The sequence below is a fragment of the Epinephelus lanceolatus genome, chromosome 22 (assembly GCF_041903045.1).
Source record: "Epinephelus lanceolatus isolate andai-2023 chromosome 22, ASM4190304v1, whole genome shotgun sequence".
Taxonomy (NCBI): domain Eukaryota; kingdom Metazoa; phylum Chordata; class Actinopteri; order Perciformes; family Serranidae; genus Epinephelus; species Epinephelus lanceolatus.
Window position 1 is genome coordinate 27437501 of NC_135755.1, and position 17978 is coordinate 27455478.

The following is a 17978-nucleotide window of genomic DNA, read 5'->3' on the forward strand; positions in this document are numbered from 1 at the left end:
TGGCTAACGTGCTAGCAAACAGTGACACATCCAGCAGATAAAGAGTAACATTAGCATTCATTCAGAGTTCTTCTGGCCACCCAACAAATGTGAGTCCAATACTGACTCTCGTTTTAGCTCTAATTTGGTCTCCCTAAACCCAAACTCTAACCATGTCTATCTGCTGCTTGGTGTTGGGCAGATAGTGTCCTGTGGATTATCTGTGCTTGCTGCTAAAAACTGCTGTGGCTGGCAGTGAGTGTGAACCGAAACTGTGAAATGAAAGACACTTTAAGCCAACATAGAGGTGGGTGGCTTGTCACTGCAAACAGCACCTTTCACTTTACACATAGTCATTTGATCCATCAATAACAGGAAAATACATCTTAGAGCAGCTTTAAGAAAAAGCCACCTTTTGTTTGACAATAAAAATACAGAGCTACCTGGTGTGTAATGACACGATCACTTGATATGGTAACAGATGGCTCCACTTGAAAAAGCAAAATCTGGTGGAGCAAGAACAACCCTTTTAGAGGAAAAGAGACAGAGCGCTGTATGCAGAAGGACATTTGCAGTAGAGAGGGAGGAACGAGAGGTGCAATTGATGAAGAAAAGACAGTCAAAATGTCCAAACACACACACATACACACACTTGTAATTCTCTGTAATTATTGCAGAATTGCTCCCTGTAAATAAACATCAGCTAGCATCAAAACACCTAAAAGCAAGGACATTTAATTTCACCCTGAGCTCTAAACTCAGGGAAGCTTTTACCATGAGAAAGCATAATGAGTTCTAATTATAATCTCTAACACACTCACATGGAATAAAATAAGATAGACTAGAATTGAACAAAATAGAGCCATTCGATTCACCCCGTGCCAGATTGTGAATGAAGCCTATTAGTATGAATGAGGTTAATTTGGACCAATGAAATCGCTAATCCCAAACTGATCCCATTGTTACCAGTAGGAGCTCTCCTCTCTCCCTCTTTCCCTGGCTCTTTGTCCGTCTCACGGGACAGGATGGTGGTGGGGTGGTGGGGGCTGATTTTGGTGACATGATCTGGGCATCAGAGAGGATCAAGTCCCTGGGGCTAAGGTGACTCACGCCTGGAGCTCATCCAAGATGGCACGCAAAGACACACACACAAGCTTACTAAAAACTGCCTGCGTCATGGTTTCATACTAACTGGGGAGGGACAATGGGGCTGTTTTTCCATAATAACTGTGGACTGAATGTGCTTGCGTGAAGAGGGGCAGCTTAAAGGGAAATTTCGGTTTATTTCAACCCGTCTCCTATCGTCCTAAATTTGTTTCAAGTGACTAGTGACATAGAAATAATAGTTAGCATGTTAGCCGTTAGCCTAGATACAGCCGGGGCGCATAGTAGCGTCAGACCTGTTAAAACGTAAGTGAACGGGCATCCCTTCAAGTGCAAAGTTAGTCCACTAAACAAGCTTTTTTCTGCCTCATATCGTTAGGATAAATGTCAGAGAACATATAGAAAACAACATGTAAACGTGTTGTCTTACCTTACTGGTTTGCTGCCATGTTTGTTTAATCCTCTAGCTCTGCTTTCCAAAGCGCAGCCGAAATATATCTTGCCAGCTCTAGATAAAGCCCAGCTGGATACTAAATTTACTCCAGATGGAGGTGTCTCGTCCTCGGTCACATCCAGACCTTGAAAATAAGGCTGCAACTGGTCCCATTCCTTGCAACAGAGGCATTCCTCTTCTGTGGGCACTGGGGCACAGCATTCACAGGTACATCACCAATCTCCAGAGCTACGCAGCCTTGCAGCAGCCATTCCTCCTCTCTCGTCCTCTACCTGTTGCGCCTCTCTCTCTCCTCCTCCTCCGTTCAGGCTACTGTCCGGTTCTGCCTTCCAGCTTTTGCTGCTTGTTCAGGCACGCTATGAGATCGCTGCTTGTTCTCGCGATATTTCGGCCGCGCTTTGGAAACCAGAGCTACATTGTAAACAAACATGGCAGCACACCAGTAAGGTAAGACAACACGTTTACATGTCGTTTTCTATATGTTCTCTGACATTTATCCTAACGATATGAGGCGGTCTTTGTGGAAAAAAAGCTTGTTTAGTGGACTAACTTTGCACTTGAAGGTATGCCCGTTCACTTACGTTTTAACAGGTCTGACGCTACGGCTGTATCTAGGCTAACAGCTAACATGCTAACTATTATTTTTATGTCACTAGTCACTTGAAACAAATTTAGGACGATAGGAGACAGGTTGAAATAAACCGAAATTTCCCTTTAACATCTATGTAGGGTACTTATGAGACCTACAAAGAGGCACAAAACAATCCTAAAAAACCTAAAAACTTAGAAACAAAATGTAAATATTTGCAAATCCTTTTTTTAAGACTACTTTTTTTGGCCTTTTTTTTTTTTTGATAGGACGTTGGTAGCATGAAAGCGGGGAGAAAGAGGGGATGACATGCAGTAAGGGGCCACAGGTGGGAATTGAACCCACAGCCAAACTATTTTCAATTGAATATGGTAAAACAACAAAATATTTAATGTTCCAAGTGATTAACTTTATTTTTTTTTTGTAAATATACACTCATTCTGAATTTGATGCCTGCAACATGTGACAAAAAGTTGGGACAGGGGCATGGTTACCACTATGTGACATCAAGTTTTCTTTTACCAACACTCAGTGTTAGGGAACTGGGGGCAGGAGGTTTTGAAAGTTAAATTCTTTCCCATTCTTGCTTGATATGCGACTTCAGTTGCTCAACAGCCCAGGGTGTCAGTTGTCATATTTTGTGCTTCACAATGCACCACACATTTTCAATGGGAGTCAGGTCTGGACTGCAGGTAGGCTGGCTTAATACCAAGACTGTGAAGCCATGCTGTTGTGACACGTGCAGAATGTGGCTCTGCATTGTGTTGCTGGAATAAGACCGAAGTCATCTGGATGGCACCACATGTTCCAAAACCTGTTTTTAACTTTCAGCAGTCATGGTGCCTTCGCAGATGTGCAAGTTACCTCTGATGCCATTGGCACTAACACTCCCTCATACCATCACAGATGCTGGCTTTGAACTTTGCGCTGGTAACAATTTGGGCAGTCCTTTTCCTCTTCAGCCTGGAGGGCACGACGTCCATGATTTCCAAAAACAAAATGAAATGTGGATTAGTCAGACCACAGCATACTTTTCCGCTTTGTGTCAGTCCTTCTCAAATAAGCTCAGGTCCAGGAAAGTCGCTGCTCTTTCTAGATGTTGATATTTGGCTTTCACTTTGCATGGTAGTCTTAACTTGCATTTGTAGATGCAGTGATGAATGATGTTTACTGACAGTGGCCTTCCAAAGAGTTCCCAAACCCATGTGGTAACATCTGTTATACAATCGTGTTGGTTTTTAATGCAGTGCAGCCTGAGGGGTCAAAGGTCACAGCCATTCAGAGTTGGTTTTCAGCCTTGACTCTTACATGCAAAGATTTCACCAGATTCTCTAGATGGTGAAATCCCCAAATTCCTTACAGTTGTGTGTTGAGAAACTTTGTTCTTAAACTGTTGGACTGTTTACCTACACAGTTTTTTCACAAAGTGAACATCCTCATATTTGAATAACTGAAGATGCCCCTTTCAAACCCAGTCTCGATGCTTTTCGCTGTTACCAATGAGTCCGTTTACCTGCTGAATAATCCAGGTGTTTTTTGAGCATTCCACAACTTTCCCATTCTTTTGTTGCTCTTGTCCCAACTTTTTTGGAACGTGTTGCAGTAGAATGAGTGTATATTACATAAAACAATCAAATAGATCAGTTTTAACATGACTGTATTCAACTGAATACAGGTAGATAAAGATTAGCAAATTATTGCATTGTTTTAATTATGTTTTACACAGGGTCCAAACTTTTTCGAAATCTGGGTTGTATTTATGCATGAAAATGAGTGGATTAAGTTTCATTTTACATGCCCATGTTAGTGTGAATTAGTATGGATGGTCTCTGCTGGTAACAAAGGGGGGTCTCATGTGTCTCCTCCAGCAGTGGGGGTCTCCAATTTCCAGTCACAATCATTAATACCCCAGCTGTTCTCAGAATTCACTCCAACCTTTCCTCTAAAGCTCAGCATGATTAATAAGAGACCACTTCTGCTAATGGATGGAAACAGATACATGGATACATCTACTGTATATATTTTTTCCTAATTTTTTTAAAGTTGAGCCAGGTTGTCTTTTGGCTAGTCTTAATTTCTGGGTGTTTGTCTCCCCCTGCAGGTTGACTGTAAAAACTACATCCGTCTGCTGGAGTTTCTGGGTGATGGACGCATCTACGTGTGTGGCACCTACGCCTTCGACCCCCAGTGTGCCTTCCTGGTTAGTTTGTGTGTGTGTGTGTGTGTGTGTGAGGCCTTCCTTCTGTGTGAGTGTGAGAATTCATATTTGAGTGAGACGTTACAGAGAAGATCTGCATCTGAGGATCTGCACACACACACACACACACACACACACACACACACAGCTGCAACACACTGTAATTCCAAACTGGTGTGTGTTCGCTTGCACAAGTTTGTCCCTGTATATGTGTGTCTGTGTGTGTTGCACCTACAGTTTGAGCATGAAGAGCTGCAAATGAATCTCTGTGACAAGTTTGCACACTCATTCACACCCAAGTCCTTAACCAACGGGACAGGCAGACGGGCAAACAAACAAAACACACACATTCACAAACTATTATCCTCCCACTACAGTGAATTTATTCACATTATACTTTTTAGTCTTTTTCAGACTCCACTCACACACATTTCCTCTGTACTTAGGAGAAAAATGTTTGGTGTCAGTCAACCAACAAAAGCTTTTAGATGTTTTGTTGTGAGTGACATTTTCTAGAAGGTACTTTGAGCGCCAAAGTCACTAAAGCTTTTAGCATAAAACAGCATAATTAGAGTCAATTATAGTGACGTTTTTAGCAGACAACCTGCAGAGATCAACTTCAAACTCTCTGTAATTAATTTAGACTATAATAAATCACAAGACAGCTGTGAAAAAAAGAATAATTTACATAATTACCATAATTCATTTGACAATTCAGTCTCGCCCTTGTGGTTCTAACTTCTCTTTTCCTGTCGTCCTTCAGGAGCTCTCCTCCTTCACCCTGGAGAAAGCAGAGGATGGAGGGGTGAAGATGGAGACGGGGAAGGGCAAGTGTCCCTTTGAGCCCAGTCAGCACTACACAGCTGTTATGGCAGGTGAGACTGATTGTTTGATGAATTGACTGATTCATTTATTTGTTTGTTTGTCATCTTTTTGACCAGAATACTAACCTTATTGGTTTGTACTAACTCATGTCTTTCTCTCTCCTTTGTCTAGGTGGTACCCTATACACAGCAGCCACCAGCAACTTCCTGGGAACGTTGTTCGATATCTCCCGGGCAACGGGCCCTGAGCAGGAGCGCATCCGAACCGAGCGATCCATCAACTGGCTGAGTGGTGAGACACACACATGCACACTTGCACACACTCATGCACTTGAAACCCTCATATTCACATATGTTGGCATGCACAGACACAAACACACTTTCACATTAATTACTTTGATCATATTTCACACGGGAGAAAAGTGAAATCATATGTGTCTATGTTTGTGTGTGTGTGTGTCTTTCTCAGACCCAGAGTTTGTGAGCTCAGCCTTTATAAAGCAGTCCGCAGACAACAACCCGACAGGAGACGATGACAAAATCTACTTCTTCTTCACTGAGGTGGCCAAAGAGTATGACCTTTTCACCAAAGTCAAAGTGCCCAGGGTGGCACGAGTCTGCAAGGTAATCCAACGTCTTGATTTAATGATTGATTGACTGACTGATTGTTAATCTAATATGAATTCACTGTTGGGCTTTTCTTTCTCTCCCCTGTCTATTCAGTCTGATGTGGGAGGGATGAAGACTCTGCAGCGGCGCTGGACCACCTTCCTCAAGGCCCAGCTTGTGTGTGAGGACAAACCCAGTGGTCAGCGCTACAACATCCTAACTGATGTTTTCACCACAGAGCACACACCAGGCGACCCCAGCAGCACACACTTCTACGGACTATTCACCTCCCAGTGGTAAGCTCAGGAACAAGCAGGGGCGGGAGGGGGGAGCTATTTCTGACTTCCTGGCTGCCTTTGAACATCACGGTCACTACAAGGCAGAGCCAGGCTAGCAGTTTCCCCATTTATAGCCTTTATGCTAAGCTAAGCTAACTGTATTTTAAAGTTCCAAACTATTTCTTTGATGTTAAACATCCTAGAAATTAACTCTAAATATGATTTTTTTTTTTTTCATTTTTCCTCTCAAAAAAAGACAGCATGGCTTATGAGCCTGTTTACACCTGGTATTAATATACTAGTGTTTACCATTCTTTTTCTTCTTTTTTAGGGAGCGTGAAGAGTTGTCAGCAGTGTGTGTTTTCAGTCTGTCTGATATAAGCAAAGTTATGGACGGTCCCTTTAAAGAGCTGAAGAAGACCTGCGAGAACTGGATCAACCCTGAACCTGTCCCTACACCAAGGCCTGGCCAGGTACTAAACTGTCCAACCACAAAACTACTGCATTATGAACTATCACCAGCTCTACTTATTGCAATAGCTTGAATGCATTCTACCATATGAATATGAATCACTTTTTTTTCTCCTTCCCTACACATTTTTTAGTGTCTGAACAGTGCGCTGAAGGCTGAAGGGTTTGAGTCCTCCCTGAAACTTCCTGACAAGGTGTTGACCTTTGTGAGGGACCACCCCCTGATGGAGAACAGTGTTACTGCAGCACCCTTACTGGTGCGGAAAGGGATGAGATACACCAAGCTGGCTGTAACACAGAAGGGTGGCGCAGAGGAGATGACGAGAGCAGTGCTCCACCTTGGAACTGGTGAGGAGAGAGGGAGGCAGGGATAAGAAGATAGGACAGAATAAAGGACAGAAAATATAAAGAGATAAATTCAAACTGGCTGTCACAACTAATGCAGATGAAAGTTATCAAAGCTGAACTGAGATAGCAAAACAAAATAATCTTGATTTAATTTTTTTTTTTAAATAATGGACACAACATGTTAATACTTTGGAAATCAATCAGAATTTTATGACAATAAATAAACTGAATTAAATGTTGTAAATAAAACAAAAATAATTGAGCTGTGTTTGTTTGTGTTGCAGACCGTGGGGAGCTCCACAGGGTGGCAGTAGTGGGCCAGAACGCCACCTTACTGCAGGAGATTCCTCTGTTCACCGCACAAGAGCCTGTCAACAATATACTTCTGCACAAGGTATTTGCACATTTATTTACACTCATACTGCACAACCAAACATACATGCATATACTAATCTGCAGCGCCTAAAAATATGTTATATTGCTCAGTGGTTCTGTAATGGTTCCCCGTGTCTCCAGGGCCGGGCTCTGGTGGGCAGCCCTCTGTCTCTGGCTCGTGTCCAGGCTGAAGGCTGCGCTCTGTATCCCAGCTGTGAGGTGTGTGCCAAAGCCAGAGGACTAGGTTGTGTGTGGTTGGAGGGAGCCTGCAGGCCAACAACAGACGAGTGAGTACTACAGGAACATCACAATGAACTGGAAGACTTCCAAAAATGAAAAGCTGAGGCAGGCAGCAGCAGCATTGGGGAGGAATATGGTTTGGTTATGTGTAAAATCTGACCCATTTTTCTTTACAGTAGATTCATTAACAATTTTATGTATATTGTTTTAAACCTTTAAAGGAAAAAAAATCTCTTTATGCCTTAAAGTTCTAGAATAACCAGCAGCAAAAAAGCAGAGTCAACTTACGTCAAATGTTAACGTGGAAGCGCTGTATTAAATATGCCTTGAGCTGGATGGGATTACAATGTGCTGTGATAACTTCTGTGTGTTTTTAGCCACGGCCCAAATTTTAAAGCTGTTTCAACAGACCTCTGGGAACGGTTGAGCTAATAGGCAGAAAATAGTTGCTAAAGTTAGCCAACTGTAGTGTGTGACGTAATCCTGACAGCAATATATCTACATGCACGTTTACTCACCTGACCAAAAGCAAGACAGCAGTTGCTTCAGTTGTGGACGGAACTGTAAACCAAATATTTACAATCCACTAGACCAGTGGCTCCCAACTGGTCTAGCCACAGGGTCCGGATTTCTCCTTAGTCATTAGTTCAAGGAAATGAAATGATTAATTATCTGTTGACTGATTAGAACAGATATTTAGAAAAGCAGCCACCAAGGAAGGTAGTTTCACTACTAAAACCTGATGCAGAGGTGTGACTCCTTTTTGTGTGTACCCAGGCCTGGTCCAGGGGATATGATAGATGATGCCTTGAGAAAGTGTGATATAGGGGAGGGTAAGTGTATCTTATTTTTATACGTTATATAATATGAACATATTGTCTCTCTGTTTATTCTCTTTATGTCTGTTTCTCTGTCATCAAACTGCTTATTGTCCCCCCCAGGGCGCTGCAACCCATCCACGAGGGAGCTGCGAGTTTCCAAGGGATTGCACCTCCTGTTGCCATGTGTCCAGCTGTCTCCCCGGCCCTGTAGCTGGGAGCATCCTCTCCACAGACAAACCAGGCAGCGCCACTCTGACCTGGAGGTGACTGTCACAGAGGACAGCCTGGGGAAATATATCTGCACATGCCAGGTACACAGGCAAAACATGCAGAAACAAATTTACCCTATGTCCTGGTGTTATGAAGTTATTAGAAATGATTTTCATGGCAGTTAGTGTGTTAGCTGCAACCATTTTATCAGTTGCCTATATGAAAATGTTAGACACTAAATGCCAAGTCTTTTCCCACTAATTCACACAACTGTCATGCTGTTCTTCTCCAGGAGGCGGGGCCAGGTATCAGAGAGCCCACCCCCTGCCGCAGAGCAGCCTATCATCTGACACTAGAAGACCCAAGTGTTGAAGGAACGGTGGCGACAGCAGGAGGTCGTCACGTCCTGGCCATCTACATCCTTTTCTTCGTCTTGGGTTTAGCATTGGGCGTACTTCTCCTCTACTTCGTGAAGCATCGACGCGGCATTGCCCGCCAGGGTCACCACCTGCCAGATAATTCCCTGTCATCCGAGAAAGGGCGGGACTTGCTGGGCTCCTCAGCCACGCCACAGAGTCCTAGCAGTGCCAGCCTGATGTCCGAGGGATTCAGATTGACAGAAAAACGTAACGGGACGGCAACCACTAACACGACTACAACGCTCCTTAGCAACCAGGGTAATGGTGGTCACCATGGCAACAACTACAGTGGCACCCTGGTCCACAGCAACCCCAGCAATGGCCATGGGAATGTCCTGTACGGCAACAACACAAGTGGCAGCGGGCTGAAGTTCACCTCTGAAATTTTAGCTGCAGACTTGCTGGATGGAAGGACGGGGGAGAGGGTGAGGGTGAGGCCTGAGGGGGTAGAGAGGGAGTCAGGGGAGGGGGACGAGGTGGACGAGGGGCTGGGGGACGGGTTGGGGGATGGAATAAAAGGACTGGAGGAGGAGTTGGCCAGCTTTCCCATGTTTAAATCACCAGCACCACTGGCTAAGTGTGAAGAAAGTTCAATATGAAGAGGTGATATAAATATACTATTGATTGCACCATTTTGCATCCTACAAATAACTGAATAATACCAGGAGGGATACAAAATGACTACTGCCAGATGCCTTTGAATGGGAGCCGTGGCATGAAGAGAGACTACAGAGATATTTGAGAAATATATGATAAGTTTATGTCTAAGCATGTGAGAGAGAAAACATGTTACAGCATTGTGAGTCACTCAGGACGAGAGCCACAGCTAAATAAATGTGTCAGATGTAATATAAATGTAAATATAAGCAGTCTGAACTTTAGATTGTGGACACGAAGCCAAGTGTGATATTGCGCAATTTAAATGTTAAAAAAAAATCAAAGATGAAATGCCTACATGTGTAGACATTGAAAAGCCATATTGTCTTTCTCCTTAACTTCTGTTGTTGTTTGCGCTCTCATTCTCTTCTCCTGATGGCACTGCAAAAGTAAAGTGCACTTTGAATCTCTCAGCACCTCTCTCTCGACTTCTATCCCTCTCTCTGACACACCACTCAGATCCCAGACCTTGACGGGTCCAAAGGCACCAAAGGACTGCTGAGCCATAGAGACTGCACCAGTCCTGGGCTTCAAACAGAGACATGTCACTGTCAGAGACTAAAGTACCATAAAGAGAGTCCCTCAGATGGGCTACAGTGACTGTGACGGGGCTGTCCCTGCCTACACTGCCGCAGAGGTCAAGGGGATGATCTGTGTCAGTGTGGAAAGCTCAAGATGCACAGCAGACGCAAGTAACTGACAGCTGCTCAGATCTGACACTGTTCACCTTCACAGTTACTGAAACAAAAGGCAAATGATTTTCAAAAGGATGTGAAATTCATTTTGCACAGAATGGACCTTACCAGACACAATGCCACCATCACCTCGTTTTGTGAGTGTGGATTTCAACTTTAAAAATGTATTGTTTTTGTCATGTTGTTTTGTAATAAATCTGAAAAAACTTTGCTGTTAGCTTGGCATCACTGTTCCCACACTGTCTGGTAAAAATCTGGTTGTGAGAAAGATTTGAATCAAGGGGTTGCGTGTGCTTCTCCTACCTGCCCAGAAGTGGACCAAACCTGTAAGTGAATTCTGCAAATACACTGATTATACCTTAAGAATCCATTTTGTCCACGTGTGTAACTAAACAGCTGTGACAGGAATAGCTACATAGAATACACTCTGTTGCCAAAATGAGATTAGATGTCAAGATTAAAACCTACCTGTGTGGTAAATATGATGAAAACAGCTAGCCTGGTTACCAACTTCTCTCAAACAAAAAGATGTTGTAGTTGTTTTATTTTGTTTTTTCCCATTAACAGACTCAATGCTAAGCTAATTTTCAAATAAAAAAATGTATGTCAAAGTCTTAATATAGATTTAATTTGTTTTAGAAATTTTCAGATTTTGTCCATAAATCCATGTGTCCCATCCTTGTGAACTCGATATCTCAAGAACACCTTTAGGAAATTTCTTCAAATTTGGCACAATCATCCACTTGGACTCAACATTGAAATATTTAGATTTTGGTGGTCAAAGGTCACTAACTAAGGACAGACTCAAGAATTCATACACTGATTTTGACAAAATTTCACACATTTCTTTTTTCTAATACAATAAAATGATGACTTGTGTCATTTTATATCCAAAAGGTCAAAGGTCAACCTCACTGGAACATCACAATGTTCTACAAAAATACGTTTCTGGCCATGACTCAACGTCATATCTCAGGAACAGAAGAGGTTACATGTGGTTAGATACTGAATTAGTGACACTCATCTTGTGCGCCCATCTTGAAACTGATGTAAGCTGTAAGTGCAACTGATCTGGCACACAGAGGCATACAACCATAAAATGGGATTCTAGTTCACTCAGCACTCAGAATATTTCGGACCTCACTCCATGCAGCTGATGTAAACCAACTGGAAACAACACTCACATTTATTAAGGTTTAACTGTTCAACCAGAGGCCTCTGATTCATGTTTTGAAGTGCAACTTGGATTACTGTCTTTTCGGAATGAGGAAGAGCATTTTTTATCTCACACCAAATATTTGATTAGTGAAGTGCTCCTTTTGCCCTCCGACTGATGTGTTAAGAAGTTGATGAATGGTCAAAAGTGTGTTCTCCTTGCTCCAGTCACTTAAAGGGAAGACAAAGGAGCAATCAATTTCTCTAAGAGCTGATCGTCAGCCTCATCTTCAATTGTCCTTGAAGTCGTCTTTCTATCTGAGGTAAAATTATAATGGTGAGTGGGATGAAAAACGAAAATATTTTACTTTTTGTGCAATCCTGCTGAATACTGCAGCTTTTTGCATCTTGTGTGAGCGTATGGTGAGAGAGAGTATGTGTCTGCATACGTTTACTCGAATACTTGTAAATAATAAAAGCCACCTAGCTCCTGCCTGCACATTTCAAAGTGAAATTTATTTACTACATGTAACACAATAAGAAAGTGCATTTAATCATAGAACTTTGACCTTTGACAGTGTGGAAATATGCACGTATTGAAACCCTCTTGTGTGAAATTAAAAAAAATAGAAATATTCATATGATACTTTACACCAACTATTTTCACAAACAAGTGAAGTTCATCACCCTATCAGTGGGGGGAAAAGTGAGCTGTATCTCAGTGCATACATGCCTGTTTTTGGGAAAGGCAATTCGTAAAATATTGGTCATTTCCAATATTGTATGGGGAAGACTGGAGTCCAAATCATGCCGTCATCTCAACCATCAAGCAGTTCAAAAGGCTTTCTGTAGCCAAAGAGCCTGAAGTCCATCTCATAGAGCTCGTACAGCTTCCTCCTGGCCTCTAGGGGCACTGTGCTGAACCAGTCCAACACAGAAGCAGAGGAAGTCATGTTTTCATAGGAAGGAGGGAACTTGATGTCATCCTCTAGCTTCAACATCTTCAGCAGCTGTTCAGCGTCCTGCTGGAGAGTCTCCTGATGGCCAACAAAATCATACCTAAGAGGTAAAACAAACCAACCAGCTGAAAAAATTGCACTGTTTTGAGTTAATGTTGAATTAATTGGTAGTTTGTGGATGTTAAAGGGGCATTCCAACAATTTTATACATTAAGATCAGATCACTTATCATTAGAAGTACTATTCAGCATGTGAAATAGGTTTGCAATCAGTGTCTCTCTGGCCTGTTGTCTAGTTGCAGTATGGAGAGTCAAGGGTCTTTGGAGCTTAACCTGTTCTTGGGACTTACGGCTCATTTATTCTCCCTTTACATACGAAAACGGATATGTCTATTTCAAACATTGTAAAAGTCACAGCCCTCATATTTCCTTGTTTCTTTTATGTTGGCAAGAAAAGGTCAATGGACGGCACAAGAGGGCAGAGTCAAAGTTTCAGACAACAAACGGTGGTAGTCTGTGAGGCTATTATTAACATTGCGACATGTTCATTTTTCTGTTCAGCTTGATGTACACTACACTGCCCCCAAGATTTCCAGAGGTGCTACTCCATTTCATCTGTATCTGGAAATTTTAAGAAGACATGCACAAATAGGGATGAAATAAATGCATGTACTGACAGAAGGCTCCATCCGTGTCCGTAGCCTATCTAACATTGAGCGTAAAAAGCTTTAGGTGGAATCCAAATGGCAACCCTCTGGACTTGTGGACTGGGCCCTTGCAGACGTCAGTCGTTCATACTGTGACATGTTGACTGCCATTACATCAAGTCTGTGAGTGTGCAAGACTGCAAGGCTGTAAAGTCCCTGATGGACAGGCCTTAAGTTTGTTTCCATCATTACTGATAAAATGTTTGCGTGTTTGCAAAGAAGGACCAGACTATGACTAAATAAATTGAATATTACTTATATTGGAAGACTTTCTTTTTTTTTTTTGCAATATTTCTTTGCCTATATATTTGGCAGTACACTGCACAACATTAATAGGGTAGGCTGAAAATACATTTTGATAAAAACTACAATTTTCACGTCTGTATTGCAATGAATTGTGGGCAATTAAATCTGTGAAATTTGGTGATGTTTGCACCCAAGTGGACTCTCTGAAAGTCTGCAGAAAGTCAGGTTGAGGCCCCTTGTGGACTGGATGAATTGTAGATTTGAGCAGTCCTCAGTACTTGCAGACTTCCTGTTAACGAGCCTGCAAAGTCCGCTAGTTGAGAAAGTGCAGTAAAGCCTGGACATTTGGATTGAGCCTAAAAATCAGGATGTTCTGGCCTCAGCTGCAGCAACTGTGAACATTAGTTCTTGAAACCGTCTCTCATAATTGCCCTAACTTTGTGAAACACACTCGCTCACTGGAGTACATACTGAAAATACTACAGGGAAAGTCACATTATGGACAGAAAAACACTAAGGCTGAGCTAAATTAGTTTTCGATTTTGAAAGTCAGACATTAAAACAAATAATAATTTACTGAAGCGGCCTTACTGTATGAGGCAGGGATGGCACAGACGGTGCATCTGCCTCCAGTGGGGTTCAAAGGGGGCTTCCTTTTCTGTCTGTGGGTCCAGCAGGTACTGAATAAAGTTGTAAAATGATGGGCGTATGCCAGAAGCAAAAGCCTCATCCTCTGTCTCTGGTGGATCAGACTGGTTAGCGTACAGGCGCAGAATGTCCCGACCAAAGTGTTGATAGAAGTACTCATTGTGCCGCTGGAACTTGTTTCGGTAGGCGGAGATGAGACGGACGAATGGGTCCCGGACAAACAGGAACTTGGTGTAGTGCTTCAGCTTCACCTGTAGCCAACAAACAAGTACACACTGCTTTCTGTTTGTAACTTTAGGAGCACATCTGATTTCACTGTATGAACTGACCTTCATCTCTTGTCTTGGGAAACTGTTTAGCTGAGTGAACGTTTTGGGGAGGTGGACCATGTCACCAGCTATGGACATGGGGTCCTGATAGGGCGCGCTCATGTTAAGGACAAACATAACCCTCTTCCAGTTGGTGCACGCCACCTGTAGATAAGAACAAGACTACGAGTCTGCAGCCTATAGAGGCAGTGAAAATAATAAGTGATGAATAATGTTGCTGATGTGCAGATTAGTGATTTGGAAAATTTGCTCTGAAACTGAAGTTCCTGGGTGTGTTCATGTTAGTATCACCTTGGGAATGTAACAGTAGATGATGCCGTGATTGTCATCCACAATGAAGTGCTTCAGCTCATTGTCACTCAAATCTTCTAAACTCTGCCTCCCCTCAGGAAAGACCCCTTCGTCACCATCACACATTTCTCTTAGCAGCTGCTTTCTCTGTTCCTGCAGCCAACGGATTCTCTCCGCTGTGACAGAAGAGTAGGAATATATGTTGTAACTGTCTAAAATGATCACAGCTGAATTCATTTTGGTATTGGTGAAAGCTAAATGCCAAACATTTGCCTTTCTCAAAGTCCCACTTTGTTAGAGAAATATCAGGTTAAATGTGAGCCACAATAATCCAGAAGTAATCAGAGGAGAGGTCACAGCTCCACCATCTACTAATCCATCAACTAACTCCCCATTCAGTTCACAGGCAGCAGAGCACAAGTACAAACAAAGCATTAACCAGGAGCAGGATACACAGCAGGAAGAGTAAGAAATTCACAATCACGCATGCACACACACACATGCTGTACCTCTCTTATCTTGTGACATGTCCCATTGGTAAAAGCAGAACACGCTGAGAAACATGAATCCAGCTAATTTGAGGAGCAGCAAGAATCCTCTGTATGCTGCCATGGTGGCTGCGGTTGTCACTGAACCAGAAACGATAAAAGAACACTGAATTTATGGAATTCTAAGAAGTGAGTGATTAAAGGAAATCTCCACCTGCAAAATGATCTTTTGTATATCAGTTACTCGATCCCATGTTACTTTGAATTCGTAAAGAAAACTTGTTTTTTCTTGTATGCCTCCACAGTGAACCTAAGATTTTAGGGAAAATGCATGTGTTTGGGAAGTACTGATCATACAACTGGATAAATGAGACTTAAATTATACTGCATGGGTTGTATAAAGGTTTGTAAATGGATGTTTTGTTATAGTTTTGCACTTGTTAAACTTGGACCCCCGTGACTTGATCAAACATTTTCTCAGTTTAGGGATTCTTCGCTCATCGTTGAGGCATGCAAGAAAAACAGAGTTTTCCTTGTGAATTCAACGTAACGCCAGGTGAGTAACTGATATACAAATATTTATTTTGTGGTTGAAGTATTTCTTTAAGGAAAAAAGTGATTATCTCATATATTTTCTTAATTGAATACTGTATGAATTCCAGTCACAAAAGCTACACATTCATAGTGTAATGCAAGACATATTGGATGATGAAGTTTTTGATAACACTTTAACTGAGTATGATTCCAAAATTCACAATTACATTGAAGCTGAAGTCACATACATTTGTTTCAGTGTTCTACACATAATAGACCAAACACAAATTGATTCTACTATGCTGCAGCAACCTAGAAATATCACACATAATGGATGATCACATCACTCACCTTGCTGTGAAGTTCTCTGACAATCGCGGAGGAAATCACTAATTAATACCTCAGCCTACAAAATCGTGTCACAATCTTTACTCCACAAGTGCACTGTGATGGCATTGAGGAGACCAGAGTGAACTGTAAAGCAGAAGATAAACAACCATATGAATGGGCAGTTGACAACAGCCAATATTGACTCTGCAACATTGTCCTCCAAGCCATACAATTCAGCCCCTCTTCCTTGCTTATTTAATGATTTCATTAGCTTGTTTTTTTCCAGACATGAATAAGGGGATGTCAGTGGTCTCTTCACTACATAAACAGTGCTGGGCAAGTTACTCTCAAAATGTACTATATTACATATAACTAGTTGGCTTCATTTGAAAGTAGTAAGTTACTTTACAATATTACTCTCTGTGTAGAACAACTTTTCCCGTTGTGAAGGATGACCCTAGCAGCTGAGATAAAGCCTGTTAGGGGTAAAGCAAATGCTGGTTAGGAGATCTTGGGTAGACATGATCTATCCCCCAAGAGGCAAAGTTGAACTGATTCAGGAACAGGCACACCTAGCCACTCTTGTATTGTTTTGATTATCTCTCGTCAGAAAGGTAGAACTAGAGGACAGGCCCACATTGCTTGGATAAAGGTGCCTTCCTGCCTTTTACATTCCCAGCATAGATTATTTTCTAGCAAACCCATTTTATGAAGACAGACTGGTGTAAGATAGTATACAATATAATATCATTGAAGTATCTTATAACATTTTCACCGAGCTTCTCATGTAAACCAGCCTGCACCGGAGATGATCCTTGTCCAGGAATCCTTATTAATGTTCAAATTTAAATCCCTCTGCCAGATAAATCTGAGGTTAGACTGAAATATTTTGACGCATGAAGCCCTAAGAAGCAAGGTGAAAATAAAATATTTTGTAAGCAATGCTGTCCAAAAGAGAAGTTTATCTGCTATGTACAAGATATTATCTCCTATATATAAGATATTATCTCTCCTATGTAGGAGATACATCTTGTATGTAGGAGATAATGTATCTCCTAAGAGGTCTCCTAACAGGTAAAGTTATTGCCTGCAATTTTTTTTATACCTTGCCTCTTGGGGCTCTGTAACCATGGGATGGATAGTTCTTTGTCCCCAGATGATGAACCATACTGACTTTGGTGTCCTCTGACTTTTCCTGAAGCCCCTTGAGGCAAATTTTTGATTTGTGGTATTAGGCTACATAAATACAATTGACTTGACTTGACGTCTTCTGTATCTAAGTAACTGCAGCTGTCAAAAAATTGCAGCTGCTACTCCTGTAGCAAATGTGTATCAGCATTTTCGCTCACCTCCCAGTAAGGTGGTCTGTAGTGGTGGGGAGTGAGGCGAAGGACACACTGTGATTCAACGCTCTAGATAACATTAGTTACATAAACATGAACATGAAGCCACAGCTGTGAGCCTTTGGTTTCCGTTAGCAGAAGGCTAAACTATTATCAACATTTTCTCTTGATCTCTGAATATTATTATATTATAATATTATTATTACAATATTGACACATGTTTTATTTTGTTTATTGTCAGACTCTTTTTTTAGACTCTATTTCTGACAAGCCGATCTTCCTGTCATGGGTTGCTTTGCAGTGTAGGCAGTTGTTGCCAATGCTGCAGAGGCAACATTCTCTGCAGGTATCTCTGCCATTGAATCAGGCTTTCACTGAAGGGACACGCACACCAGCATGTGCAGAACAGCCAGCAGGAATGCCCTTTATGTGAAATGACCTGTGATTGGCTGAAGTATCCTGTCACGGCCTGAAAACAGCCAAGAGGAGGTGCAGAAGTCTAGTGCTCTACAGTACAATATGTTTAAAATGAATTATTGGGATATCGGGATTTCTGGCCAGTGCTGTCAAAATGAACTTCCTATAGCACTGCTTTAATAGGCAGAGATCTTAAATACAATTCAATCAATCAACCTCCTGTCTTGTGTGACTTCAACCATGGAAGCAGCTGTGACAAACA

The 17978-nt window shown here is 42.0% G+C and overlaps 2 protein-coding genes across 2 annotated transcripts in view; one reads left to right on the plus strand and one right to left on the minus strand.

The window, feature by feature from the left end:
* sema4f (sema domain, immunoglobulin domain (Ig), transmembrane domain (TM) and short cytoplasmic domain, (semaphorin) 4F) overlaps nucleotides 1-10480 on the plus strand; it is a 62997-nt gene extending 52517 nt beyond the window's left edge. Inside the window, exons 4-15 of the mRNA XM_033610441.2 lie at nucleotides 4228-4326; nucleotides 5087-5198; nucleotides 5320-5439; nucleotides 5617-5771; nucleotides 5871-6052; nucleotides 6366-6507; nucleotides 6640-6853; nucleotides 7138-7247; nucleotides 7370-7515; nucleotides 8246-8301; nucleotides 8410-8600; nucleotides 8792-10480. Coding sequence (XP_033466332.1) covers nucleotides 4228-4326; nucleotides 5087-5198; nucleotides 5320-5439; nucleotides 5617-5771; nucleotides 5871-6052; nucleotides 6366-6507; nucleotides 6640-6853; nucleotides 7138-7247; nucleotides 7370-7515; nucleotides 8246-8301; nucleotides 8410-8600; nucleotides 8792-9517 — 2253 coding nt within the window. The 3' untranslated portion in view covers nucleotides 9518-10480. The remainder of the gene's footprint in view (nucleotides 1-4227; nucleotides 4327-5086; nucleotides 5199-5319; nucleotides 5440-5616; nucleotides 5772-5870; nucleotides 6053-6365; nucleotides 6508-6639; nucleotides 6854-7137; nucleotides 7248-7369; nucleotides 7516-8245; nucleotides 8302-8409; nucleotides 8601-8791) is intronic.
* A 1108-nt stretch (nucleotides 10481-11588) lies between these two features.
* Nucleotides 11589-16724, minus strand: LOC117246419 (carbohydrate sulfotransferase 12-like). Its single transcript, XM_033610290.2, has 6 exons — nucleotides 15978-16724; nucleotides 15114-15233; nucleotides 14605-14780; nucleotides 14314-14457; nucleotides 13928-14235; nucleotides 11589-12484 (listed from the first exon to the last, which is right to left on the minus strand). Exons 2-6 carry the CDS (start codon nucleotides 15214-15216, stop codon nucleotides 12244-12246), a joined length of 972 nt encoding a protein of 323 aa, XP_033466181.2. The 5' UTR covers nucleotides 15217-15233; nucleotides 15978-16724; the 3' UTR covers nucleotides 11589-12243.
* Nucleotides 16725-17978: the final 1254 nt, after the last annotated feature.

Excerpts from the sequence above, each read along its gene's own strand:
- LOC117246419 (XM_033610290.2), bottom strand. The coding sequence starts at position 15,216 with ATGGCAGCATACAGAGGATTCTTGCTGCTCCTCAAATTAGCTGGATTC. Across the intron at positions 14,236-14,313 it reads TCCCAAGACAAGAGATGAAG|GTGAAGCTGAAGCACTACAC; the intron begins GTCAGTTCATAC and ends TGTTGGCTACAG. Across the intron at positions 12,485-13,927 it reads TGCCATCCCTGCCTCATACA|GTATGATTTTGTTGGCCATC; the intron begins GTAAGGCCGCTT and ends TTTACCTCTTAG.